This window comes from Nycticebus coucang, chromosome 21, assembly GCF_027406575.1.
Source record: "Nycticebus coucang isolate mNycCou1 chromosome 21, mNycCou1.pri, whole genome shotgun sequence".
Taxonomy (NCBI): Eukaryota; Metazoa; Chordata; class Mammalia; order Primates; family Lorisidae; genus Nycticebus; species Nycticebus coucang.
Window position 1 is genome coordinate 44,852,337 of NC_069800.1, and position 25,128 is coordinate 44,877,464.

Here is a 25,128-nt window from a genome sequence, read left to right on the forward strand (position 1 = left end):
GAGAGAGGTGCAGGTCAGTGATGGCTTTTTGTTCCCACATGGATCTTTGAAGAAAAATTAATTAAAAGCAGCACTCTTGTTTTCGATCCAAATATGTATATATTGTCTTCCAAAAACATGAGTGAATGAAATTGGGTTTAAGTCGAGACTGTTATTTCCAAGTGTGGGTCCTGTGGCCGTAGCGGCAAGGGGCGTGTTAACAGTGTTCGGGTGAGCGTCAGCTGCCCCCAGCCTCCATGCAGTGAAGCAGTTCCTGACTTAAATTCAGTGTGGTGGGTCACCTTTAAAAAGGGGCCTTCATAAACTGCTTCCTGCACAATAACCCTTTATGACTGTTGGTTGGGGGTAGCTGAGCAGTGGGGTGGTTTTTAATATATCATATGTCCTGTAGCACAACGGGGCAAGATAAAGAAAAACATGGGTCTTGATACTGGAAATCGTATCTCATCGAGTCAAGCCTCTGCCCATGGTGTTATTTCTAACATATTTTCTCTTATGAAAGTACTTCTCAGCAAGAAAGAAAATAGGTTTAACAATGTTTACATTTTGATTAGCATTTCTTACATGAGTTGCTAGAGGAAACCCTCACAATTTTGTTTGTTTTGAAAATGAAATTCCCGTAGAAAGGTCATTGTAATGTCAGTCCTGTCATTTCTAGCCCTCTTATCCCAGAGCTCATCTGTAGTATGTCAGGTCTGGCTTACTGGGCTGACCAAAAAAGGCAAGGAATGTGTAAGCCCTGCTCCCTTCAGTGAATTGTCTCGGTGCTCTGTGGTGGTCTGAGTTCACAGCATCAGCTGGATCTACAGGAGGCAGAGGGATGTCACAGACACATTTTCTCATGCAGGTCTGGGTATCTGTGAGGCAAGCTTCCAAAACTTTGCCAGGAGCATAAATCCTGGGCATTATCTCAGAACTGCACATTGGGCCTTACTCTCTACATTTTAAACATTTCTTGGCAGTCAAATAAACCCAGGCAGTTTATCATAGGTGCCTGCCATCCCTCCATCTTTCTCCTGGAGGATCCTGAAACAGGGTAGCAGCTGCAGGTCAGACACGAGGTTTCCCTCTTTGATGGATCCGCATGGTTCCTCTGGGGTGAGGCAGGGTTGGCGGCAGTAGGTGCTTGCGGCTGAATGGATTGAGCCCCTCATCACTCAGTATACATTATGCACGAGGGGGAAAGGAAGAACAGCAGGACTGCTTGGCTTCACCTTGTCTTCTCTTGCTTAAGATTGGTCATGAAGGAAAGGCAGAGTGTGCAGAGGAGAGTGCAGGAGAGAGCCGTGTACACAGTGATGGAGATCAGACAGCTGACAGGGAGTGGAGGCTGACGGGCAGGAGCAATGTGGCAGAGTGGACCCACAGATCTAAGTGGTGCAGGTCCTGAGCTCTCGAGTTCCAGAACCAGGTAGGGGAGTGTGCGTATTAGATTAAAGGCCTCGTCCTATATTATGCGCAAAAGCAAGGTATTTATTTATTTATTTATTTGTGTGTTTGTTTGTTTGTTTTTCTCACTTTGTTGCCTTTGGTAGAGTTCTGTGGCATCACAGCTCACAGCAACCTCAAACTCTTGGAGTCAAGTGATTCTCTTGCTTCAGCCTCCTGAGTAGCTGGGACTACAGGTGCCCACCACAACACCCAGGTATTTTTAGAGACGAGGTCTCACTCTGGCTCAGGCTGGTCTCAAACCTGTGAGCTCAGTCAGTCCATCCTCCCTGGCCTCCCAGAGGGTGAGGATTACAGGCGTGGGCCACCGCACCTGGGAGGAATACGATCCTTGAAATGAGGAGCAAATGTACCCATCTTGGCACATCATTTCTCTACCTGAGTAGTACCTGATGTACTCGAGCTTATGGAGTGCAGCACCCATGAGTAGATCTCATCATGTTGAAGTTTGGTTTTAATGATATTGTAAAAAGAAGCCTGGGTTTCTTCTGAGAGCAGGACTTGCTGAGGGCACATCTTGAAATAGCTTTAGAGCTTTTGGATCATACTTCTACCAGAGGCAAGCTGGTAGGTTGAGATAAAAGATTCTTGGATTTTCCTGAGATCTTTCTCCTTTTCCTATCCAGAACCAAAGAGAATAACCTGGAAAGGCAGGGAGCATAAGCAAGGGGGGAGATCTAGGGGGCATCTGAGGCTGGGGCTGAGTTTGGGGGGTACTTTTGTTTGGATTCACTTTTGACTTTTTCATTAGTCCATAGCAACATTTATAGATGACTTTATTTACAAAGCCTGAATCTATTTTTTTTTTAAACAGAAGAGGTAGGAAACGGCATAGTATGACTAAATCTATTTAAGGGACTATAAAATGACCACAGCCTCAGTTTGACCTAATAGAGCTTGCTGAGAATCCTCTTCCTCCTCATCCCTCCTCAGGACATTCAGCTAGGTTATTTGACTATACCAATTAAGCAGGTACATGTTTTAATAGCTTTTAGGCAGTCACTACCTGTATTTGGCTAGTCAAGTATATACCCAGTCAGCTTTGCTGATAAAGCTAAACCTCTTGGTCTATAGATCTTTTGTTGTTGTTTTTACCAGTCTTGATGTTTTTTCTTCTCTTTTTTTTTTTTTTTGTAGAGACAGAGTCTCACTGTACCACCCTCGGGTAGAGCGCCGTGGCGTCACACGGCTCACAGCAACCTCTAACTCTTGGGCTTACGCGATTCTCTTGCCTCAGCCTCCCGAGTAGCTGGGACCACAGGCGCCCGCCACAACGCCCGGCTATTTTTTGGTTGCAGTTTGGCCGGGGCTGGGTTTGAACCCGCCACCCTCGGCATATGGGGCCGGCGCCCTACTCACTGAGCCACAGGCACCGCCCAGTCTTGATGTTTTTTAATGCTTTTCAGTGACAGTCCCACTCTCATTCATTTTCTAGGCTCATGTGCCTGCTCTTAAAATAGATGCCCCTGTGAAAAGAATTACCAAGTGGCCTGAGGAGATGTGGCCAGGATCCATCCTCTTCAGAGTGGCCTGAAGAGAGAGCTTTCATGTAGAACACGTTTCCTTTTACTTCAATTTCTTTGGTGATCTCTACAATGGAATGTCAGTGTGGTGGGATTCCACCTCACCCTCCCACATGCCTCCTTCAAACAGGAACAACTCAGATTTCTTTTTAATTACCTAGGAGAGAGCTATTTGAATTTAAGGTGGCACCTAATCCGATCACTTGCCTTCTCTTTTAGCCTCAGTGAACTTGCCAAGTTAGTCTGACAACTATCCAAGGGTAAAGAGCCTTGGATCCTGATCCCAGCTCAGCTCACTAAAGACTCACTAGAGTTGATTTTCCAACTTTTTTTACAGGTCTCTTTCAGTGCTTAACTGCTCCATAGTTGCCAAAGGTGGATGACTCCCAGTCAACATGGCTTTGATTTGTCAGCTTCAATCAGAGAATTTGGGCAGGGAGTAGCTATTCTGTAACTGGTTTACCTTTTTTATACCTAGCATTCAGGAGAAGTTTATTAAATGAATCTATGTCCAGAAATAGAGAATTAGCCTTCATGCTTTATATTAATTTCCTTTGGAGTGTGTACAACCAAAAAAAAAAAAAAATGTTAGGAAGGAAGAGGGGGTTCAGATCCTCAGATTTGAAAATAGTTTTCAATTTCAAGAATATGAAAGGTAACAGTTGATCAAAGTCTGGGTCTCAGTAAGGTCACTTCCTGTGGTGTGCTCACACCTAAGGTTACGTTTCATGTATTAATTCATCCAGCAACTATGCTGGACACAGCATGGGCCCTGCTAGGTAAAGCCTGTGACTCTGATTCTGGTCTCCAGGATCTTACTAGCTGAATGGAGAAGTTATTGTTAACAGTTTACATAAGTCATGGTTTAACTTCAGTTGCAGTAAGTTTACAAAGGAAAGAAATCGGATGTTAGGAGAGCTCGCTTTCCCCCCTTCTCTCCCCGTGTGAGAAGCTCTCTTTTCAGGTGGGAGACTCATTGCCTGCAGCAATGGGGTTTGTGCCCTGTTCCTTCTTCCCACTCCTTCCTTGGACTTTGGTCTTTACAACTTGAAATAACTATTCTTCATGTGACCTATTTCCTGCCTTATCATTCTTCCCAACGATTCTTAAGCTTTTACCTTCAAATCCTCTGCCTCCGCAACTATGCATAGATAGGTGCCTGGCATCAAGGCATTCAGAACTCGAAGAAATCTTAGGGTCTGCTTCCCTCAGTTTCGGATAAGGAAGGGAGGGAATGTATCCATGGTCCCACAGAAAGGTAGAGGCAGAACCAGCACTAAACCCGTGTCTTTGAGTCTCAATTTCCTCAACAAGACTCAGCCTTGGGGACCTCCTTACCCTTGCAGAAATGACTAGAAGAAAAAAGATTAGCCCAAGTGGGCCATCAACTGCAGGCCTCACAGGCCTAACCTTACATGGCCCAGGGTTGTTTTCCATAAAGGTAGACCAAGAATGCCTTTATCTGAGAGTGGAGGAAAGAAAAAGAAATGCCCCATTGCTGGCATCAGGGGGTTCATATTCTAGAGGAAAATAGAAATTTCACATATATGGAGAGAGAGCATACCACCTCTGGGGGGCTCAGGTACACACCTCAGGGGAGGGAGACCCCTGGGAAGGGGGATAGAGACCAGTCTCCTGGATGAGGAGGAAGGATTTTCCTACAAAAGTGGGGAGTGGTGGAGGCAGGGCTTTGCTAGGGCTAGGAGAAGAAAGAGACCCCTCCAGGCTTGAAGGGAATCCTAAGTGAATTGCCCAAGTGGACAAAAGAAGTTGGGAAATTGTGAGAAATACACTTGGGCAGGGGCTGACTTTAGAAGACCTTGAGCTCTGAGTAATGATGGAGCTGGCGGGGTGCCATGTGTCACTCCCTTAGGAATGGCTTGCCAAGCAGTCAAGTAGCATGTTTAGGAGACCTAGGGGCCAGAAAACTGCTCCAAGGCCTCATCATCTACTTAACTGTGCAACTCAGGTAGAGGATGAGGAGGTCTGATTACAGGCAGTGGCTGTAAGCTATTTTGAGCTTCTGTAGTGATTGTTTGCAAAAATGATAAATCTGGGTTTTTTTCTCTGTGTTAAAATAGAAATTACAGCTTTTTAGTGATTTTTTTTTAGCCATGTCTAGATGGAGTCCCCAAACTAATTGTAAAGCCCAAATGCCTATATTTTATTTTATAAAGCATTTTGAAATTTTTGAGAATGAATAATTACATTGAATAATTAACTATTGAATAAATGTCACTTCTTTTTACTTCCACCTCACAAGTGCTAAGTTGGATTGATTTGTTGTTGACAGCATCATACTCTGTTTTTCTTTTTTGCTATAAAGCTTTACCTTTGGACAGTTGGAAACCCCTCCAAAGTGTGATGTAGCTGAATGGGTGGGCGGTCTGCGGGGAACAAAGAAGAGCAGGCGGGTGAGAGGAGCTACGTGGCCCGGCTCGGGAAGTGTGCCCATCAGCACTCAAGAGACTGACTTACGTTGTCTTCTCTTTGTCTCCTTAGGAATATAAACAGAAGCTTGCGCGAGTAACCCAGGTCCGCAAGGAACTGAAGTCCCATATTCAGAGCTTGCCAGACCTCTCACTGCTGCCCAATGTCACAGGGGGTTTGGCCCCCCTTCCCTCTGCTGGTGACCTGTTTTCAACTGACTAGGATGGCTGTCGTGCCCCAGATTTCCATCTGTACCAGCAGAAAGAAGAGGCTAAGTTGTGGTTGGGAATAACCTTCCAGTCCCTGGTTCTGTCCCTTCTTCCACCTGCCTCCAGCCTCAAGAAAGAACCACAGACTCTGATTCTCTTCTCCGGCCTTTCATCTTGAGCACAGTTCAGAACAGTGACAAATGGAATCCGATTTAGATTCATATTTGCAAAGAATACAGACTTTTTTCTGCTACTTGTTTTCATGCCCCAGTTGGTTTTCCATTCTTAGCTCACTCTTACACCTAAGAAGTTATGAAAATCATGTGTACTTCTGGAAACTTTCAAAAGAATCTTGTCCCTCATGACAGCATTTTGTCATGAAAGCAGATCCTCCTTTCTGAGCGAGGCTTGTTCAAGTTCGGTACGGGCTTCCACTGAGGGACTCGCTCTGGAGACGGCTTTCCCAGCTGCCATCTGCCCCAGAAGGTTGGAGGCAGAGCTGTTGATCAGCTTTGCCATAAAGAGTTTGCCAAATCTCTGATCCGCCTTTACCATTACTTCTACTAGCCATGTGTATTCAAAGGATAGGTGCGTCTATTTTGTAGAATCTAGCAATAAGATCCAAAGTTAATCTGGGCCATAAAGGCACAGTTCATCGACAGAATAACAGGGATCACAAGCATGAATTAAAAATCAGTTACTTGCTTTAATTTGCTACATGCAGCCTTTCCACGCTGTACTTCTCAAGGACCCCCATCCACTGTCAGAGCATGTTCCTAAGAGCAGAATGCTGTGGTCCTGGCGAAAGCAGTTGGTAGGAATGACAGGGGTGGGTCCCACAAGATAAAGTACCCCCACAGAGGCGTGCTGTGTCTGGGCTCTGCATGGGTCTTGCTTTTACCGTTTTTTTCTGGGAGTAGGGCACACACTAACATTTGATTCATTGTGTGGGCACATGTCCATAGTCTGGTGACTAAACTTGAACGTCTCCTCTGCAAATAGGACGCTGAGCTTGTCCGTCTGTCAGGTCACGCCACTGCACAGGTCCTTGCCCACATGTTGAAGGAACATTTGCATCAGATGTTTATTAAATAAAGCGAGAAGGGGGAAGTCGGGGATATTAATTGGGGCTTTTAATTCCATTATCATGCCAGCTGACATTATGACTTTATAATGTAGTTAGAGAGAATTTTTATCTTGCTTATAGTAAGAGATTGGCCTGTTAACTATAAATCATTCTAATTTGGCAGGCTTGTTTTTGACATTGGAAAGGGCAGAAAACAATTTGCCCAATAGTATAATAGGAATTATAGCCCAGAGGCTGAAATCCAAAATCTATAAAAAGGAATTCAGTGGAGGGGGCTTCAGAATTTCCATTCATTTGAATTGCTGTTTCCAGGATCACCAGAAATCTCATGTAATTTTACATGTTAAACATGTTAAAGCATAACCTATGTTTTATAAAGTATAACAGGCTTCCCTTCAAGAAGCTCTCCTGCCTGTCATGTGAGAACAATGAGAAGTCATTCATTTTAACTCTGTGTAGAGCCTAGTAGTGTTTAAGCTGTGTTTCAGATTTGAATACAGACTGTGCGTTGTTTGCTTATGACACTGCCTGTTGTTCTTTCACTGTTAAATTAGTCTGTTAGGTTTTTCTTCCAGAGGCCGTAGGTGACCGTTACTAAAATTGCAAGATAAATTTTAATCTTTGCTGCTTCTGACATACGCCTGCTCCCCCATATGGTGTGCTGCTTTAGTCCTACGTACATGGACGTGTTTCTTAACAGACTGACCTTGGACACTGCTTTCACCAAGGAAGCAAGATTTTGCCGGCCACAAACCAGCCAAAAGGGTATAGTGGAAATTTGCTCTGATCAGCTATATGAAAATATAACATAATGGATTTAGCCCACTGCTCTGTTTTATCCAACTGAGTCTTTGACCAGCAATTGGTGCATAATTATTACATCAAGAGCAAGAAGTGAAACTGTAGCAATTATGTAAATGAATGTGTTGGCCTCTTAACACCTGTTACTAGTGGACTTCCTATGAGGAAGTTGGTTTTGTTTTGTTTTAGTGAATGCTTCTGTTTTTTAAAATCTTAATTCTGCTTCCTGCATCCTCCCCCAAAGTGTGCTTACTTCATTTGTTTAATTTAAATGAACCTTTCTCTTTGTATGTATAAGGTGATCTGGCAGGGTGGGGTGGGTGGTTTCCATTTTTGTGTTTTTTTCTTCTTAGGGCATCTGTAGGCCCCAAAGGACCTTTCCTTTAGGTCATATTCCTCAGAAAGTCTTCGGTCTTGCTTCATTTTTGTTTTGTTTTTCTTAAAGAATATTTTTAAAGCTTAAATTTGTATATTAATTTAGGACTTTATTTAGAAGTATAGGCTGTCGGTGGTGGCAGCAGTATATTCTGAAATGTCTCATAGATATATATTTTTGAATAAAGATGGTGTTGTTGAACAACAATTGTGTGATTTTTTTTTTTTTTAACCTAACCAACCCTGTTACAGAAAAAACGGCAGTGCTGTCTTTGTAAACAATGGGTGATTAGTAATCCCCAATAGAGAATGTGCTGTCTGCAGAGAATCTTTTCCCTTAGGAATTTTTCTGACTGTTAGTGACACATAAATACTCAGCACTTACATAGTATTTTCTGGTTCTTTCCAGGGGCTTGATTAGCTTTAATTAGCCAATCCACACAATACCCAGGAGAGGTGCCACTATAGTTTTATCCTCATTGTACAGAAGTGGGGACTGATGGAGAGGTTAAAAGAATTTTCCTCAGTACCGCACAGCCAATCTCTAGCAGATTAAAACTTGGAGGTTCTTTGATTTTAGCGTTTTTGTTCACACTACTAGGCCTCCTGAGAGCTGTTTGGTTTGGGGAATACAGTGAAAGCCACTCAGAAACAGTAAAAAGAAGAAAAATGTGAGATAATTGCTAACCAAAACGGTGTGTCTTTAAAAGATATTTCCACGGACTTCCTTTCTCCTTGTGTATTCAGCAAAAGCGTATCTACTGGATATTATTGGGAAATGATTAGAAATAGGTCCTTTTGAAGCCAGTGATAGATTTGGAAGTATTGCTTTAATCTTTCCAATGGGTAAGGACAGCATGTGCTAAAAGTAGAGTTACCCATTTATTTCTTTTCTTATTTTTATTTTTTTTTTTTTTAGAGACAGAGTCTCATTTTGTCACCCTCAGCATAGTGCTATGGCGTCACAGCTCACAGCAACCTCAAACTCCTGGGCTTAGGTGATTCTCTTGCCTTAGCCTCCTGAGTAGCTGGGACTACAGGTACCTGCCACAACACCCAACTATTTTTTGTTGCAATTTGGCCAAGGCTGGGTACAAACCCGCCACCCTCAGTATATAGGGCCGGCGCCCTACCCATTTATTTCTTGATGTAAAAATCTTTGTGATAGCTGTGGTCCATCCAGACGAACCACAACTCAAAGTCCAGTGTTAGGAAAGCTGAGACTATACATTACCTAAACTCCATCTTAAAATATAAAGGTTGAGTGTAAGATCTTGTCTCTCTCTCTCAGGAGACAAGATCTCCTTCTGTGTCCCCAGGTTTCATGGCCTAGTTAATTTCTTCACTCCTACCTATAAATAGTAAGCCCGTAATTCTTCTGGTTTAATTAGCACTTCAAGCTACAAATTGACTCTGAGCTGATGATGGAGCTACCCCAAGAGTTCATGAATCTGTCAAAATGCTTAACCTTTTGATTAGAGCCATTAACTCTCTGTGTGACCTTCTTGGGAAAGGTATTTTCCTCTCTGGGCCTCAGTTTTCTTATCTATGAAATGTGGTATTGGATTAAATTATTTCTAGGCTCACTGCTAGCCCTAAAAGCTTACGATTGTGTGGCATAAGCAGAATACCAGAGATAAGCAAAATCTGATAAGCAAAATATTATATCCAGGGTTCCCAATATCTATTATACAAGTGAATAGTATCACAACTGTGCCATACACGCTTATAGGAAACACTGCAAATCGTAGCCTGTAAGGACCATGTCACAAAAGACAATGCCAAGACCAGAGAAATGGGGGTAAACACAGTAGTTCACTGAGCACAAGAAATCTGCATTTGGCTTATTTGAGATCTTTTTAAGAAAAAGCCATTTTCCAGGATGGTTTTGCTCTCTTACCTTCTCCTAGAATAATTCATCTTGCTAAAGCTCATTTGTCACCACCACCTCTGTGGGAATTTCCACTTAAAAATCATACTTCCGCTCTGAAGCACAGATTCAATTAAGAACCCATTATTCTCCTGTATAATAGGTTGGGATTCATACGGCTTTATGTAGTATTGAAAGCCCTGTTCAGTTTTTTACTCTGAAATAGTTATTTGGTGTTAAAAAATCATTTCTACGACTGGCTTGATAAATATTAAAATTAGCAGTCTGAATCAATGTATCTAATATGTTTTGTGAATAATAGGCAGCTGCGGCCAAGTGATAACCTTTATCTTCTGATCTCACTGCGATGACCTTGGACAAGACACTCAGCCTCTCAGGACCTCGGCTGCTGCTTAGAAGGAAATGAGTAGGTAGACTGAGGTCTGAAGTCCTTTCCAGATCTGAAGTTCTTATGTCTAGGCTTTCAGAATATTTCTTCCTACAAAGCATCTGAATAAGAAACTCATGACCTGCATAATGTACTCCACGGCTTTTTTAATGCCAGCTATCTGTGCGTTCTTAGTTATGAAATAACCAAATAGTTAGTTACCAACTTTTGTAGTTAGTATATAGTTACCAACATACTAGTAAAATGAGATGTTTGTAAAAGGGGGCTAGTGCTATGTCTTGTACAAATTAGGAGCTCGGTGGTGTCTGTTACTATGTCAGATAATGGATGCAGGTGTTTACATATACATGTAACAAGAGGTTAAAATCGATGTTTGTTGGAAGACCGTAATAGATACCACATGCCTATAACATATGCGGTATTTGCAATAGAAGTGGTCAAAAGCTAAAACTTTTAAAAAAGGATCAGGAGTTACAGTCAAAGGAAGAGGCTTTGGGTGAAGATTCCTTTGAAAAGAGTTATTTGTGTGTTTGGAGTCTGACTATGGAAAGTAGTGGGTGCCACCTACCCCTTACTGCAAGGCTAGGGAAAAGGGCCTCCATGGAGCTAAATAGTGTCCCTTGTAGGGAGGTGATCTGGTAGACAGGCAGACCCCTGCCTGGCAGGATCCCTAAAGGATGAGCTGCCAGTGACTGGCTAAGTGCTTGAAGATGGAGCGAGGGAGAGGTGGCTGAGCTGTGCAGCTCCCACTCTCAGAGTTTGTCAGGGCAAAGAGTGCATGCAAAAGAGCTGGCCTGCATCCTACAGGGGTCTCAGAGCCTGCACAGAAGGTGAGGGTTTCCTCGAGGTGAAGAGGGAGAGAGCAAAGAGCCAGGGAGAAAGCATCACCCTGAGGAACACCTGGTGATGGGGCATGAGGATGGAGCGATTGGGGGAAGGGAGGGGATGAACCTCTCTGAGGAGTGTTGGAGGAGCCCATAGGAGAAAGGTTTGCCCAGCCAGCCGGTGCCCAGGCACCACCACCACACCTCAAGTTACATCTGTCTTTGCCTTCTTTCTTTCCCTCACTCCCACTGCTCTATCCCTGGAAGGGTGAGAAACCTTATTAATTAAATAAGGGAGATCACCCTTCTTCGAGGCTGGCCTAGAAAAGTCAGTCTCATGTGACAAGCAGTTGGGGCTATAACATGGGATCGGACCTTTAAATTTCTGAATTGGGTTACAGCACTGGTTACGGTGCCAGCCACATGCACCAAGGCTGGTGGATTCGAGTCCAGCCCCGGCCAGGTAAGCAACAATGACAACTGCAACAAGTAAATAGCCGGGCGTTGTGGCGGGCGCCTGTAGTCCCAGCTACTTGGGAGGCTGAGGCAAGAGAATCGCTTGAGTCCAAGAGTTGGAGGTTGCCATGAGCTGTGATGCCACGGTACTCTACCAAGGGCGACATAAGGAGACTCTGTGATAAAATACATATAACATAAATTTACCATTTTAACTGTCTTAAAGTGTACAATTCAGTGGCGTTTAGTACAGTACTGATGTTGTGCAACCATCAGCACTGTCCAGTTCCAGAACATTTTAAAAAACCCTATATATATTAAGAAGTCACTTCTGTTATCCCCTACTCCCAGCAATACTAATCTGCTTTCTGTCTGTATAAAATTGCCTATCCTGGATATTTAATATCAATGGAATCACAAAATATATGTTCTTTGTGTCTGCCTTCTTTCATTTTGCATAATGTTCTTAAGACTGGTTTATCCACGTTGTAACACGTATCGGGATTTTATTCCTTGCTATGGTTGAGTAATATTCTATGGTATGGATATGCCACATTCAGCCATCAGCTGATGCATATTTAGGTTGTTTCTACCAGGAGAGGAAAGAGGGAAACAGAAAACATGTTTGAAGAAATAATGGCCATTCCCCAAATTTAAGGAAAATTACAAAGCCATAGATTCAGGAAGTTCAGTAAACCTCAAAAAGAATAAAACCTGAAAAAAACTACACACACAAGGGCACATCATAGTCAAATTGCTGAAGTAGTGATAATGAGTAAAAAGCAGTATTCTATACAGAGGAATAGAAGGCACCTTCTCCAACCTGATAAATAGCATTTATGGACTACTCAGAGCTAACATTATACTTGATAAAACTTGAAAAATTTTCTCCAAAGATTGGGAACAAGAAAAAGATGTCTTTTCTCACCATTTCTATTCAACATCGTACTGAACATTTTGACCAGGGCAAGTAGGCAAGGAAATGAAGTAAAAGGCATCCAGATTGGAAAGGAAGACATACAATTATTGATATTTGTATGTGACATGATCCACTAAAAAACTGCTCAAACTAATAACATGTTCAGCATGTCTACAGGGCAAAAGGTCAATATATGAAAATTAAATTGTATTTCTAAACTCTAGCAATGAACAATCCAAAAATAGTATTAAGAAAATGATTTCATTTTCAATAGCATCAAAAACAATAAAATAATTAGGAATAAATTCAACAATAGAAAATATACTCTAAAAATAATGTTGAAAGAAAAGAAGACCTAAATAAATGGAAGATACCCCATGTTTATGAATTGGAAGACAGTATTGTAATATTAAGATGGCAATACTTCCCAAAGTGTTCTACAGGTTTCATGCAATTTCTGTCAGGATCCCACCTGGGTTTTTTATAGAAATTGACAAGCCGGTTTTAAAATTCATATGGAAATTGTCAAATAATCTTGAGAAAGAAGAGCAAAGAAGGCCCACTCCCAACTTTAGAACTTACTATAGAGCTATAGTAATAAAGAATTTGTGTGTGGCAGGGACAGGCTGGGGGAAGAGAATTGCTTGAGCCCAGGAGTTAGAGGTTGCTATGAGCTATGACACCAGGGCACTCTACCAGGGGCAACAAAGTGAAACTCTGTCTCAAAAATAAATAAATAAATAAATAAGAATATATAGTACTATCATACTATCATCCAGATAGACATAGATCAACTGAATAGACTTTAGAGGTCTGGAAAATTAATCCTCACATTTATCATCAATTGGTTTTCAACAGTACCGGGGGCATTCAACAGGAAGAGTAGTCTCTTGAACAAATGGTGTTGGGGCCCAGGACTGGCCAGGTCTGTGGCCAGCCTCAGCTTATCTATTGTCCCCATGCAGACAGACCTCTGAGCTACCTTGCTCTGGATCAACTCCCCTTAGGTGCATGAGGGCTATTTGTGTTAGCTGGAGGGAGAGAGAGAGAGTCTTGATAGGAGAGTAAATCTTAGCAGTCTTCTTAGAAGGGCCTTGGGTAGAGGCCCTCTGAGCAGTGGGTCCCTGAAAGAATGAGCTCGAATGCCTCCTGACTAACCTCTCCTGTGGCTACGTTTAGACATAACCCCGTGGCTATTTGCACCACAGGTGTAGAGACTGCCAATCACGGATGTCTCGTCTCATGAACTCTCATGTTAAGGAAAGCCATATCCCTTCCCCATGCCCTTATTACCAAGGTGTTACATTACCAAGATATTACAGGTGTTTCTTAGAGTGTTCTGAGCTTAACCCTTGCTTCTCTTTCCCATTAGCTACATGGTCTACTACATATTCCCCCTTTTTGTGTACCTTAAGATGTTCTCTAGTATGGCAAGGGCAGTTGTTTTTGTTGTTCAGCCCTTTCTCTTGCTAGGCGAAAGAATAAAGAGCATAATATGGTTATCAAGATGTAGAATTCCAGGTAGGGGCTCTTTAAGTGACGGAGCCCTGTATCTAACGCAAGCTTCAGCTGCCACTAGGGAAAAGATAATGATTCTAATGTTAATTCCTTTAAAGATATTTCAAACTGAGAAAAATCTTTGGCTGCGAGAATTTACAATACAAAGGTCCTGCTTGGCTTGTGAAGCTTTTCCTTTGCTATTTAAAATGTAATTAACGGAGGAACAAAGGTCCCACCATCCTTGCCCGTCTTTGCAAGTGAGGATCTTACTGCATTAACCACCTTTTGCTTCCTCTGCCAGTAGCTGGCAGCCAGAGGCCCTGCTTTTCACGGTCCTTGGTAGCAAAGATCCTACTGCTTTGAACAGAGGTCCCGCTCTTCCAGAAGCCCTGCTTTTTGCGGTCCTTGGTAGCAAAGATCCTACTGCTTTGAACAGAGGTCCCGCTCTTCCAGAAGCCCTGCTTTTCGCGGTCCTTGGTAGCAAAGATCCTACTGCTTTGAACAGAGGTCCCGCTCTTCCAGAAGCCCTGCTTTTCGCGGTCCTTGGTAGCAAAGATCCTACTGCTTTGAACAGGGGTCCCGCTCTTCCAGAAGCCCTGCTTTTCGCGGTCCTTGGTAGCAAAGATCCTACTGCTTTGAACAGAGGTCCCGCTCTTCCAGAAGCCCTGCTTTTCGCGGTCCTTGGTAGCAAAGATCCTACTGCTTTGAACAGAGGTCCCGCTCTTCCAGAAGCCCTGCTTTTCGCGGTCCTTGGTAGCAAAGATCCTACTGCTTTGAACAGGGGTCCCGCTCTTCCAGAAGCCCTGCTTTTCGCGGTCCTTGGTAGCAAAGATCCTACTGCTTTGAACAGGGGTCCCGCTCTTCCAGAAGCCCTGCTTTTCGCGGTCCTTGGTAGCAAAGATCCTACTGCTTTGAACAGGGGTCCCGCTCTTCCAGAAGCCCTGCTTTTCGCGGTCCTTGGTAGCAAAGATCCTACTGCTTTGAACAGAGGTCCCGCTCTTCCAGAGGCCCTGCCTTTTGCTATCCTTGGTAGCGAAGATCCTATCGCTTTCACTGCCCCTTGCTGCTTCTGCATCTAGTAGCTGGTGAGCAAGATACCACCTCTTGCTACTTCAGCCTTTAGCAGCTGGCAAACAAAGACATCGCTTGCTTCTGGAGTTTTTCCCTTTCTAGTTGAATCCAGACCTTTTTTCAAATGGAGAGTCCCTACACGGTTCAAAGGTTCACATGTCCAATTTAGCGTTAACCTTTGTTATTCTCTCTTGTCATCTTCTGAAGGGTTCACTAACTCCCAAGTGTGTTTTTTCTCCTTCGGTCTGCATCCAGGCTCTCAGGCCGCACACGCCTCACAGTACAAGCTACCAAGAAATGAGCTAACCATAGGTGCAAGATAGCCATATACACGAAAAAAGAATTTAGGGGGGACTCCAAGCCATATCTATTTTTTTCTCCATTGTCATTTATTGGTCTGGTTTGATTTCCCCATATTTGTCTCTGGGGTACCAAAGGTCCAGCACACTGTGGGCAGGATCCTCCCTTGGCAATAAGTTGAATGAATTAAATCAAGAGCAGCAGTCCTTTGCCCAGTGCAACCCCTTTTTACACGTGGGGCATATACCTGGAAGTTTATTGTTTTTTCCTTTTATGATCCTCTTTTCTTATATGGCCTAGCTTCTCACAATTATAGTTTTTAGTATGGCATTTGATTTTAATTGGGGGATTTAATTGATCTTCTAACTGCTCAATCTGAGTTGCCATGATGATATAGCATTAGTGGCTTCAACTGTAAGATTATTCATTTGGTCTCCTGTTTAATCTGATCTTTCAGCTGTTTAGTCTGATCTTTTAACTGTTTTAACTCAATTGTCATGATCTTTTCTTGCACCTTTTCCTATCGGCTTTTCTTTTGTTGCCTTTTATAATCCTTCCCTTCCAAATAGAACCTTTGACTGCCTTAAAGGGACAGGGGGCATCCATCTTTCCAAAGCTACTTCCTGCTGAGAGTGGACGTTGATACAGGGGAAGGCAGTTAGAGGTTCCTTTCCCTAACTGATGAGCTCTTACAACCTGTTCCCAAACTTCTTTTCTCTTTTAATTTTTATATATTTCTTCCATTTGCTGCAGGCTTCTCTCACCCCTGAGTCTAAGGCTTTTGTTTGCTAAAGGTTCTTCTTACTCCTGAGGTCTACCTTTTCTCTTTTCCCTTTTGTTTCTAAAGGCTTTGATCTACTTTTCCACGGAGGGCTTACTGAGACATTGTTCCAAGCCATTCCACAGAAGAGGTGATTAGGATTTGGAAAGAGGAAAAAGCGCAGCAGAAAAGGGATGAAACTAAGTGAAGAAGGCCTGTTGTTGGCTGTCTTTTTCTTATATATTTCTTTTCCCTCTTTACATATTTCTCCTCTCTTTTTCTTTTGTTTACTAGAAGCTTATTTCTCTTTTGGTCCATGTCCACTATCCTACCAACTATGCCATTTGCCCGTGGCTTGTCCACTATCCAGCCTCATCACCTCTTGTCAGGGCCCAGGACTGGCCAGGTCTCCAGCCCAGCTTATCTATGTCCAGACCGCTGAGCTGCCTTGCTTGGGATCAATTCCCCTTAGGTGCCTGAGGCAATTCGTCTTAGTCGGAGGGAGAGAGTCTTTGAGGGAGAGAAGCAGTCTTGATAGGAGAGTAAATCTTAACAGTCTTCTAAGACTGGCCTTGAGCAGAGGCCCTCTGAGCAGGAGGAGTGAAAGAGAGTGAGCGGGTCTGTGAAAGAATCTCGAATGTCTCCCAGCTGACCTCCCCTACAGTTACTTATAGACATAACCCCGTGGCTATTTGCACCACAGGTGTAGAGACTGCCAATCACTGATGTTCTCATCTCACATGCTCTCATGTTAAGGAGAACTGAATCCCTTCCCTTATCACCAAGGTGTTACATTACCAAGATATTACAGGTGTTTCTTAGAGTGTTCTGAGCTTAACTCTCGCTTCTCCTTCCCATGAGCTATATGGTCTACTACAAAATGGTGCTGGAGCAACTGAATATCTGCATGTAAAAGAATGAAGTGTGACCCTTCTTCACCTCATACTAAAAAATCAACCCAATAATAGACCTATAAGTAAGAGCTAAAAACTATAAAACTCTTAGAAGAAAATATAAGAGTAAATCATACTGTTTGTTTAGGCCAAAGGGGCAAGCAACAAAAGAAAAATATCATCAAATTGGACTTCATCAAAATTAAAAACTACAAATTCTTCAGTGAACAACACAAAGAGAGTAAAGTGACAACCCCTGTACTATTTGCACATTGTGTGGCAAGGGTTTGAAGGGAGGAGCAAACATTTCACTATCAGTAAAGGGATGTGCAAGTTAATGTAATGGGGCTGTAAATGTTTTCTTCCATATATTCCTTACACCAACCTAGTGATATCACAATATCCCCCACTTTGGAGATGAGGGAATAGAGGCTGAGAGGTGTGACTTGCTTAAGGGTATGATGCTGGCGTATAATGGAACTGGAATTCAACTCTACGTTCTTGTTGTCTCCAGCTCTCTTTCTGTCACTCTGTTTTGCTTGTTCGAGAATGCTAGACATAGAAAACCTGCAGCCTTGTTTTACACAATGGGAAACGGGTCCAAAGAAAGGAAATGTTTCTCCAAGTTTCTGTAGCCATCTCATGCCTCCTGATCTTTTGCTGTCTGTTACAGCAAATAAGAGGGAACCTATGCAACAAAATCTCACTTATCTGGACTTATCTCATACATCTTGTGCTGTAGGTGAAGGACCTCATTCCCCCTCTGCCAGGAGCGGATATAGCAGTGTGCTTGCCAGGTGCCATGTGACACACATGCCTAAGCAGATCTAAGAAGTACACATCAAGCTCAGAACAAGGAAAGATCTTTCTAGCCAAGGTGATATGGCCAGCACAGGCTGTGAGTGTTCCTTCCTATATGGAAATGGCTTAGCTCCAAGGCACTTACATACAAGCACAGTCAGCAGGCTGGTGTGGCTGCCCTTCCCAACATATCTGCTATCTGGCCCTATACAAGAGAGAGTTTGCCCATTTCTCAATGAATGCAATACTACATATGCACTTCAACCCAGCAGAGACCAGGATGTCTTTCTGAATTACTAGTCTATGAATTGATGAGGTCCCCGTGTATTTCCTAACATGCACTTATCAGATGCTTAGGTTGAGTAGTCCTCTCCCTGGCTCGGGATCCTACTGAGTCATTGTGGTCTGTCAGCTGTGCATCTGGGCTCAAAGCTGGGTTAGAATGAATTTTACTTTCCTAGATATGATCTTTGTGATATTGCCACCCTGGAGGATTTGTTTCCACTTCCATTCAATCAGATTAGTCCACTTGGTGTGCTCTTCTATAGGACAGAGAGACCTGAACTTGGAACCCAGTTGAAGTCCCAACTCCATCACTGCAGAACTGGGTGACTCTGAACATCTTGGTGTGAGGCAGACTAATCAGGAAGACTTACGTCTGGCTCTCCCTGGAAGCCTCCTCCCTGTGTTATGGAGAGGCAGCACTGAGGTGGTCACAAGCATCAGCTCCAAGACGCTAGTTTTCTGAGTCCAAGTTTCAAACTCATTACTTAACTGGTGCTTTGGCCAAGTGGCCTCACTTCCTGTGTCTTGGTTTCACCATTTGCACACTGGGAATGATTTAGGAATGATGACCATGCGCTCTAATTCCTAGGTAATGGAGACTTAATGAATTAATATTGCTCAAGGAAGCCAAGCGACATGTCAGCTAAATAAACACAAGCTGTTTGTTGATCCAAAACAATGTGTGTCCAAAGTCTGAGATTGTGAGCTGGAGATGGGGCACAGCTGGACTCATTCTTTCTGCTCTGGCGCTTCCAGAGTATGAACGGTGTCCTCTTAAGGTCATAGCTGTTGTAAGGAGATGCTAAAAAGGAACACAGATCAATTGCAGAAGAGTGGTCAGGCCTCAAAACCAAGTCCTCCTGGGAAGGCATGGATGTTGAGGAGCAGGTTAGCCTGTAGGCAGAAGGAGAGCATGGATGATGGGGCTCAATGGCTGTCAATGAAGATAGGGACAAAAATGCTTTTCACCCTGAGAATAACACCAGGCGAAAAATGGACATTTCAGTGGACAGGGTGTCTGCTCAGTCCTCACCAAGGATGGATGACCCTTCTTAGCTGGGGTGCTGCAAGGAGCATCTCGTTTAAGGTACAGAATTGGATGAGATGAGACCCACAAGGCCCCCTTCAGATGTAATAGTCCAGATGAATATGTCTGTTGGCTTCAAGATCAGACTACTGATAAGTGTAGTAGGAACAAAGCCATTGCTATTGCTATTTTAAACTTCTAAACTTTGAAGCTTGCCAAGAACTTTATAAAGAATGTCTGCTCAGATGTCCCAGGCTGCCTCCTGATAAAGTGCTCAGTGGCCTGACATTGCTATAAGATACCTCTCCCCCTGAGCTCCCACCCCCACCCTCTTTCTCCCATGGATTATGACACATGGATGGTGGTGACATCTCCTGGCAAGGTCAGGAGTCAGCCCAGCTCCCAGTCTGAGAGCTGTCATTGCTCAAGAACCCAAAGTAGGACCTCCAAACTCTTTTGCTATTTACTATGGTTGCCTTTGAAATTTCAAAAGGACCATCCAGACCCAGCCCCTCGTTTGTCTGGAATGGAGTGGCATCTGGCCTTTATTTCCATGGCCTGAAAGTCTGTGAAGTCATTCTGCCTCGGCCAAAACAAGCACAGAGAGTTTTGGTTATGGAACAATAAAAGTTTATTAGGCTCTAGAATTATATTACGGTATGACTTGTTTTACATGGTTTTAGAAAAGCCATGGTTCAGATCAAGCTCTCCTCCTGCCACCATCTACCTTACCAGCCATGGAACAGATGGGTAGTGAACTCTCTCGGTCCCTGGAGGCATCAGATAGAGCCTGTGCAACCACTTACCTGAGGAGTATGCTATGGAAAGGATTCTCAATCAGCAGAAGAGGGGCAGCAAACTCAAGCACCTACAAAAGCCGGGAAGACAATGGAAAGGAAAGAATTTGGCCAGCTATGGACAGGAGAGACAGTGTGACTATGGAACAGAAAGCCTGCTTAGTGCCCTCATGCCCATTGGATTGCCAGACTGTCTGAGTCTTCTTTTTTTTTTTGGCCAGGGCTGGGTTTGAACCTGCCACCTCCGGCATATGGGGCCGGCACCCTACCCACTTGACCACAGGTGCTGCCCCCTATCTGAGTCTTCTAAGAGAAACTGGGAATCTTGATTTGTATGTAAAAAAATCTCAATTTTCAAATGTTGGAAACTAATTTGAATGTTCTTGGAATGCCAGTTTGCCACTTTTGCACATAGTCATTCTCTGCTGAGTATCATGATGGAAGTCTGCATGGCTGACCATGGTCTCAGTAAGACCTCTTGTTCTTAGAGACTCTGTTAGCCTTGGATCAGAACCTACAAAGACATTCAAGTTAATCCCATTCATCCTCTTGCAGTCTTCCATAGAGACAGGAGCCCTGGCCAAAGGGTGAGGAGGCATGAGGTCTGGTCTCTGCGTGCCTAGGGAAAGTCTGTCCTTCTCTGGCTGCAGCTACCCCTTCTGGAATTGACCAGAAGAGGGAGCATCTCCAGCCCCTTCCAGAAGCATTTCCAGCCCCTGCCGGTTCATATGGTCTAAGATGTCATCTGGGGGTAACCGAAAGTGAAGAACGTTCAAAAGCACAACGGGTTCTTGATTTTTGGTGAAGTCGTTGTTTTCTAGATTGTGCATCTTTAGGTAGCTTCGAAACTCAGAAAAGAATTGATCAGAAAGGAGGCTTTGCCGGTGGCTTCCAATGTGTGCCAAAATCTTAGGGCTGATGGAATTTATCTGTTGGCATTCATCAAATGCCGATGGTGAAGATTAGGTGGTGATAGAGGCAGGTGGGGCTGGTGACAGGTAGGAAATGGCAGGTGAAGGGTCACCCAGGGACCTGGCATCTTGTCGCTATTCTCATTGACTGTGGCCCAGGTAGTCCTGCCTGTTTCTGGCCTCAGTTTCCTCTTCTGAAAATAAGAGGATTGGCTAGATGGTTTCATTCCAACACTGTAGTTTTGTCTTCTGTTACTAGGACTTTAATTTTTAAAAATTCAGCAGATGCTTCTTAACCACCTATTGGTGATAGGCACTATGGATGCAGGTAGGAAAAAAAGAGTACTTGCCCTTGTGACACAGTCTTGAGGGGAGATAGTAAGTAGTCACAGAAAGGAACAGCGTGCTCAGAAAGCACTATGACAAGACGAGGCAGTTTTCAACGGGAGACTCAAGCCTAGTGGGGCATGCACAGGGACTGCTCCTTCGAGGAAGTGACTCTTGAGCTGAGGTCCAAAAGGTGCTTGGCAGTAAGGAGGACAGGAAAAGCATTCTGGGGGAGGAACAGCATGGGCGATACCTGTGCCAGGAGGGCAAAGGGCTTGTTTGAGGCACCCAGAGGAGACCATGCTGTAGGTGTACAAAGAAAGATGGAGTCTGGTGAGCAGGAGGCAGGTGGGTGGGGAGGTGGGTGAGGAGGCAGGTGAGCAGGAGGCAGGTAGACATGGAGGCTGGTGGATGGGGAGGCAGGAGAGCAGGAAGCAGGTGGCTGGGAGGCAGGTGAGAAGGAGGCTGGTGAGTGGGAGGCAGGTGGGAGGCAGGTGAGAAGGAGGCTGGTGAGTGGGAGGCAGGTGGGAGGCAGGTGAGCAGGAGGCGGGTGAGAGGGAAGCAGGTGGGGGAGAGGCGGGTAGACAGGGAGGCTGGTGAATGAGGAGGCGGTTGAGTGGGAGGCTGGTGGCTGGGAGGCAGGTGAGCAGGAGGCGGGTGAGAGGGAAGCAGGTGGGGGAGAGGCGGGTAGACAGGGAGGCTGGTGAATGAGGAGGCGGTTGAGTGGGAGGCTAGTGGCTGGGAGGCAGGTGAGCAGGAGGCGGGTGAGAGGGAAGCAGGTGGGGGAGAGGCGGGTAGACAGGGAGGCTGGTGAATGAGGAGGCGGTTGAGTGGGAGGCTGGTGGCTGGGAGGCAGGTGGATGAGGAGGCGGGTGAGTGGGGGCAGGTAAAAGGAAGACAGGTGCATGGGGGCAGGTACATGGGAGGCAGGTCGAGGGAGAGGCAGGGAGATGGGGAGACGAGTGGGTAGGGAGGCAGGTGAGCAGGAGACAGGTGGGGGGAGAGACAGGGAGGCTGGTGGGTGGGGAGACTGGCCATGTTTGGCCTGAGCTTGACCCTGTGGCGCATAGAGGAGACCAAGAACTTGGTGCTGAGAATACTGGGAAGTGTCTGAAAGATTTCAAGCAAGAAGAGACAGGATCAGATCTGTGTTTTGCAGACTCCTCAGGATGATATTGGGAAGAGACAGGTGATGGTGGGCAGGCCTGGGGGGTGCAGAGGGGATGCAGTAGAGGAGAGGCAATGGGGCCTGGCCCGTGGGGCAGCACCCAAGACAGTGAGTGGTCAGATGTAGAAACTATTTAGGAGGGCGGTGCCTGTGGCTCAAGGAGTAGGGCGCCGGTCCCATATGCCGGAGGTGGTGGGTTCAAACCCAGTCCCGGCCAAAAGAACCAAAAAAAAAAAAAAAAAAAAGAGAAACTATTTAGGATTTCGAATCCACGGGGCTTGGTGGTAGATGGACCACCCCAGCTCTAGAAAGATGATAAGGCCAACTCCGGGCTCCCGGGGCAGGCCCACCTGATGGTGAGTCGGCCTCAGATCTCTGTGTGTCCACAGTCCCCCGGGCCCCAGAAGCAACCCGTGTGGAAGGCAACCCCTAGGATGTTCCCATAGTCCCACTTCCTGGTCTCCCACCCTTCCCTGGAGTGTGGACTAGACCTGTCAACTAGCATCTAACAAGTAGAAATATGTCAGAAGTGAGGGGTGAAGAGGTCGAGTAATAGACCTGCAGCTGCCATCTTGGGCGCCTTGTTTTGCTCTCTCTGTTCCTTACAGCAGGGAAGGCCAGTGGCACACTGTGGGGCAGCCCTGTGGAGAAGCCACGTGAATGAGCTGGGAGATGGACCTTCCAAGGCCTGCCAACAGCTGTGTGACTTTGGGATCTGGGTCTCCCTCAGGCAAGTCTTGAGGTGACTCCCACCATGGCCAACACTGACACCAGCCTCATGGAAACCCTTGAGGCAGAACCACCCAGCGAAGCCACTGTCAGAGTTTGGACCATAGAAAGGAAGAGAGAATTATGTGTTATTTCCAGCTTGTAAGTTTTGGGGTAATTCGTAGGCAGCAGTGGGTAACCAATATTGTTCTTCTGCCACAAGCTGAGCTCTCGGCCTCTCTGGGGCTGGGAAGAAAAGGGTTAACCCCAAAGCCCAGGCTTCCAGCATGGTTAATGCCTCCAGCTAGAGGGACAGTTCATTACAGAGTTAGCCAGTGGCTTAGCCAACATTTGGGTCTGCTGCCAGCTGGGGCTCAGCCCTCCTGTGGTGCCTGTCATAGCAGGGGTGGGGGTGGGGTCCTTGTTGAGGGGGGAGCTTTCTGGAAACTGACAGATTTATTAGCAGCTTTGCCTCCCTGCATCTGCCCAGTATGCACCAACTGCCCGAGCAGCTGACCAGCCCATGTCCCTGGAGGGGGTCAGGGCTGCCTCAACTCCTCAACTCCAGGCCCTAGGTCTGCTGTGAGTCCAGAGGGAGGTGCCGAGGGGCTATGCTAAACCCCAGAGACTGCTAATAACCAAGCTGACGTGTAGGGAGCCCCTCCTGGGTGATAAGCCCTCACTCACCATCTTATTTAATCTTGAAATATCCTTGCCAAAGTAGGAAAGCCTATTAGTTCCATTTTGCAGGTGAGAAAACCGAGGCCCAAGGTTGTGTAGCTAGAAAGCCCAGGGCATTCTGACCCCAAAGTCTGCATAGTGATCTGCTCTGCCTCCTCGGTCACACGGCAGTGAGGATTATGAACCGGCTGCATTAGTGGTTTGGGGGAGCTGTTTCAGGGAATGAGGCAGGAGGGCTGAGGAGGTGGGAGGGCTGAGGAGTCAGGGCATGTGACGCCATCCCTGCTCCAGTGAAAGCAGCTCCACTGTTCTGTGCCCTGCCATTAAGGCACGTGCAAAATTTCATTTGAAAAACAGTTACAAAAGCAAAGCAAAACAAAACCAAGTTGCATAGTGTTTCAGAAATGTGTGGTCTGAAACGAAAATGTTCCAGTGCTATGTCCCCACATACTGTGTGACCTAGAGAGCTAACAGTTGTCCCCATCTCGTGGGGCTTTATGAAGGATTCAAGGAAGTCAGATGTGTTAAGCCCATCACACAGCACAAGGCACAGGGCATGAACTTGGTGTGGTGGTGGTGTTTTCTAGGAAGATTTGCTTTCAAAAAAGATGACTGTGGGCTGGGCATGGTGACTCCCACTTGTAATCCCAGCACTCTGGGAGGCCAAGGTGGGAAGATCACTTGAGGTCAGGAGTTGGAGCCCAGCCTGGGCAACATAGCAAGACCCCATCTCTTAAAAAAATAAAAAAAATTATCTGGGTGTGATGGCACCCAGCTACTCAGGACTGAGGCAGGATCCCTTAGGCCTAAGAGTTTGAGGCTATTTGAGGAGTTTGAGCTATGACAGCTGTGCTGCCACTAAACTCCAGTCTTGACAACAGAAACCCTGTCTGAAAGAAAAGAAAAGAAAAGGGAAGAGAAGAGTAAAGAGAAAAGAAGGAAAGAAAAAGGAAAGAAAGAAGACTGGAATGGAAAAACATTACTCTAGGCAATAGGGAGCCTTTAAAGGCTTCCCACAGAGTGTCCTCCTTCAAGTTCATGTTTGTGGAGAGGCCCCGGCCCAGTGCCCACCACACTTGGGGAGCTGTGTGTTCTGCAGGGGGAACTTGAACTAGGAAGATAAGCCTGGTGGGGCCAGGGAAAGGGAGGAGAAATAACGGCAGTGGGTTTTTTTCTGAAAGCAGAGACTAGAGGGGGTTGAGTGATAAGATTAGGGACAGTTAAATGGAGCCATAAATCCTGGTTCATTATCCTTGTAGTACCCGAGGGATTAAGTCAACTTTAAGAGGAGCCAAAGGAAAGAAGAGAGGCCACCTCTGAGGGCCAACTGTGAGAAGAGCTGATATTCAGATTCTCACTCTGAGTCCAAGTTCTTTCTCCAGCACTCCTAGAGGCAGCCCACCCTGTACCTGCTTGAACCCTTCCAGTGATTGGGAGCTCACTCATGTGAAGAATGTCCTGTTCCCACAAAGTTCATCTCTGAATGTTCACAAGATTTCTTGCTCCCCATGGGCAAAACTTCCCCCCAGCTGCTTCATTCAATAATT

The 25,128-nt window shown here is 45.2% G+C and overlaps 1 protein-coding gene across 2 annotated transcripts in view; it reads left to right on the forward strand.

The window, feature by feature from the left end:
* Window positions 1–25,128, forward strand: part of RPRD1B (regulation of nuclear pre-mRNA domain containing 1B) — an 88,031-nt gene that overhangs the window by 54,456 nt on the left and 8,447 nt on the right. Inside the window, exon 7 of one of the 2 annotated variants that reach the window (XM_053573681.1) lies at window positions 5,475–8,079. The exons of the other annotated variant lie outside the window; for it this stretch is intronic. Within the exon in view, the coding sequence (XP_053429656.1) occupies window positions 5,475–5,624 (150 nt within the window). The 3' untranslated portion in view covers window positions 5,625–8,079. Of the gene's footprint in view, window positions 1–5,474; window positions 8,080–25,128 lie in introns of those variants that run through there. 2 annotated transcript variants of the gene reach the window in all.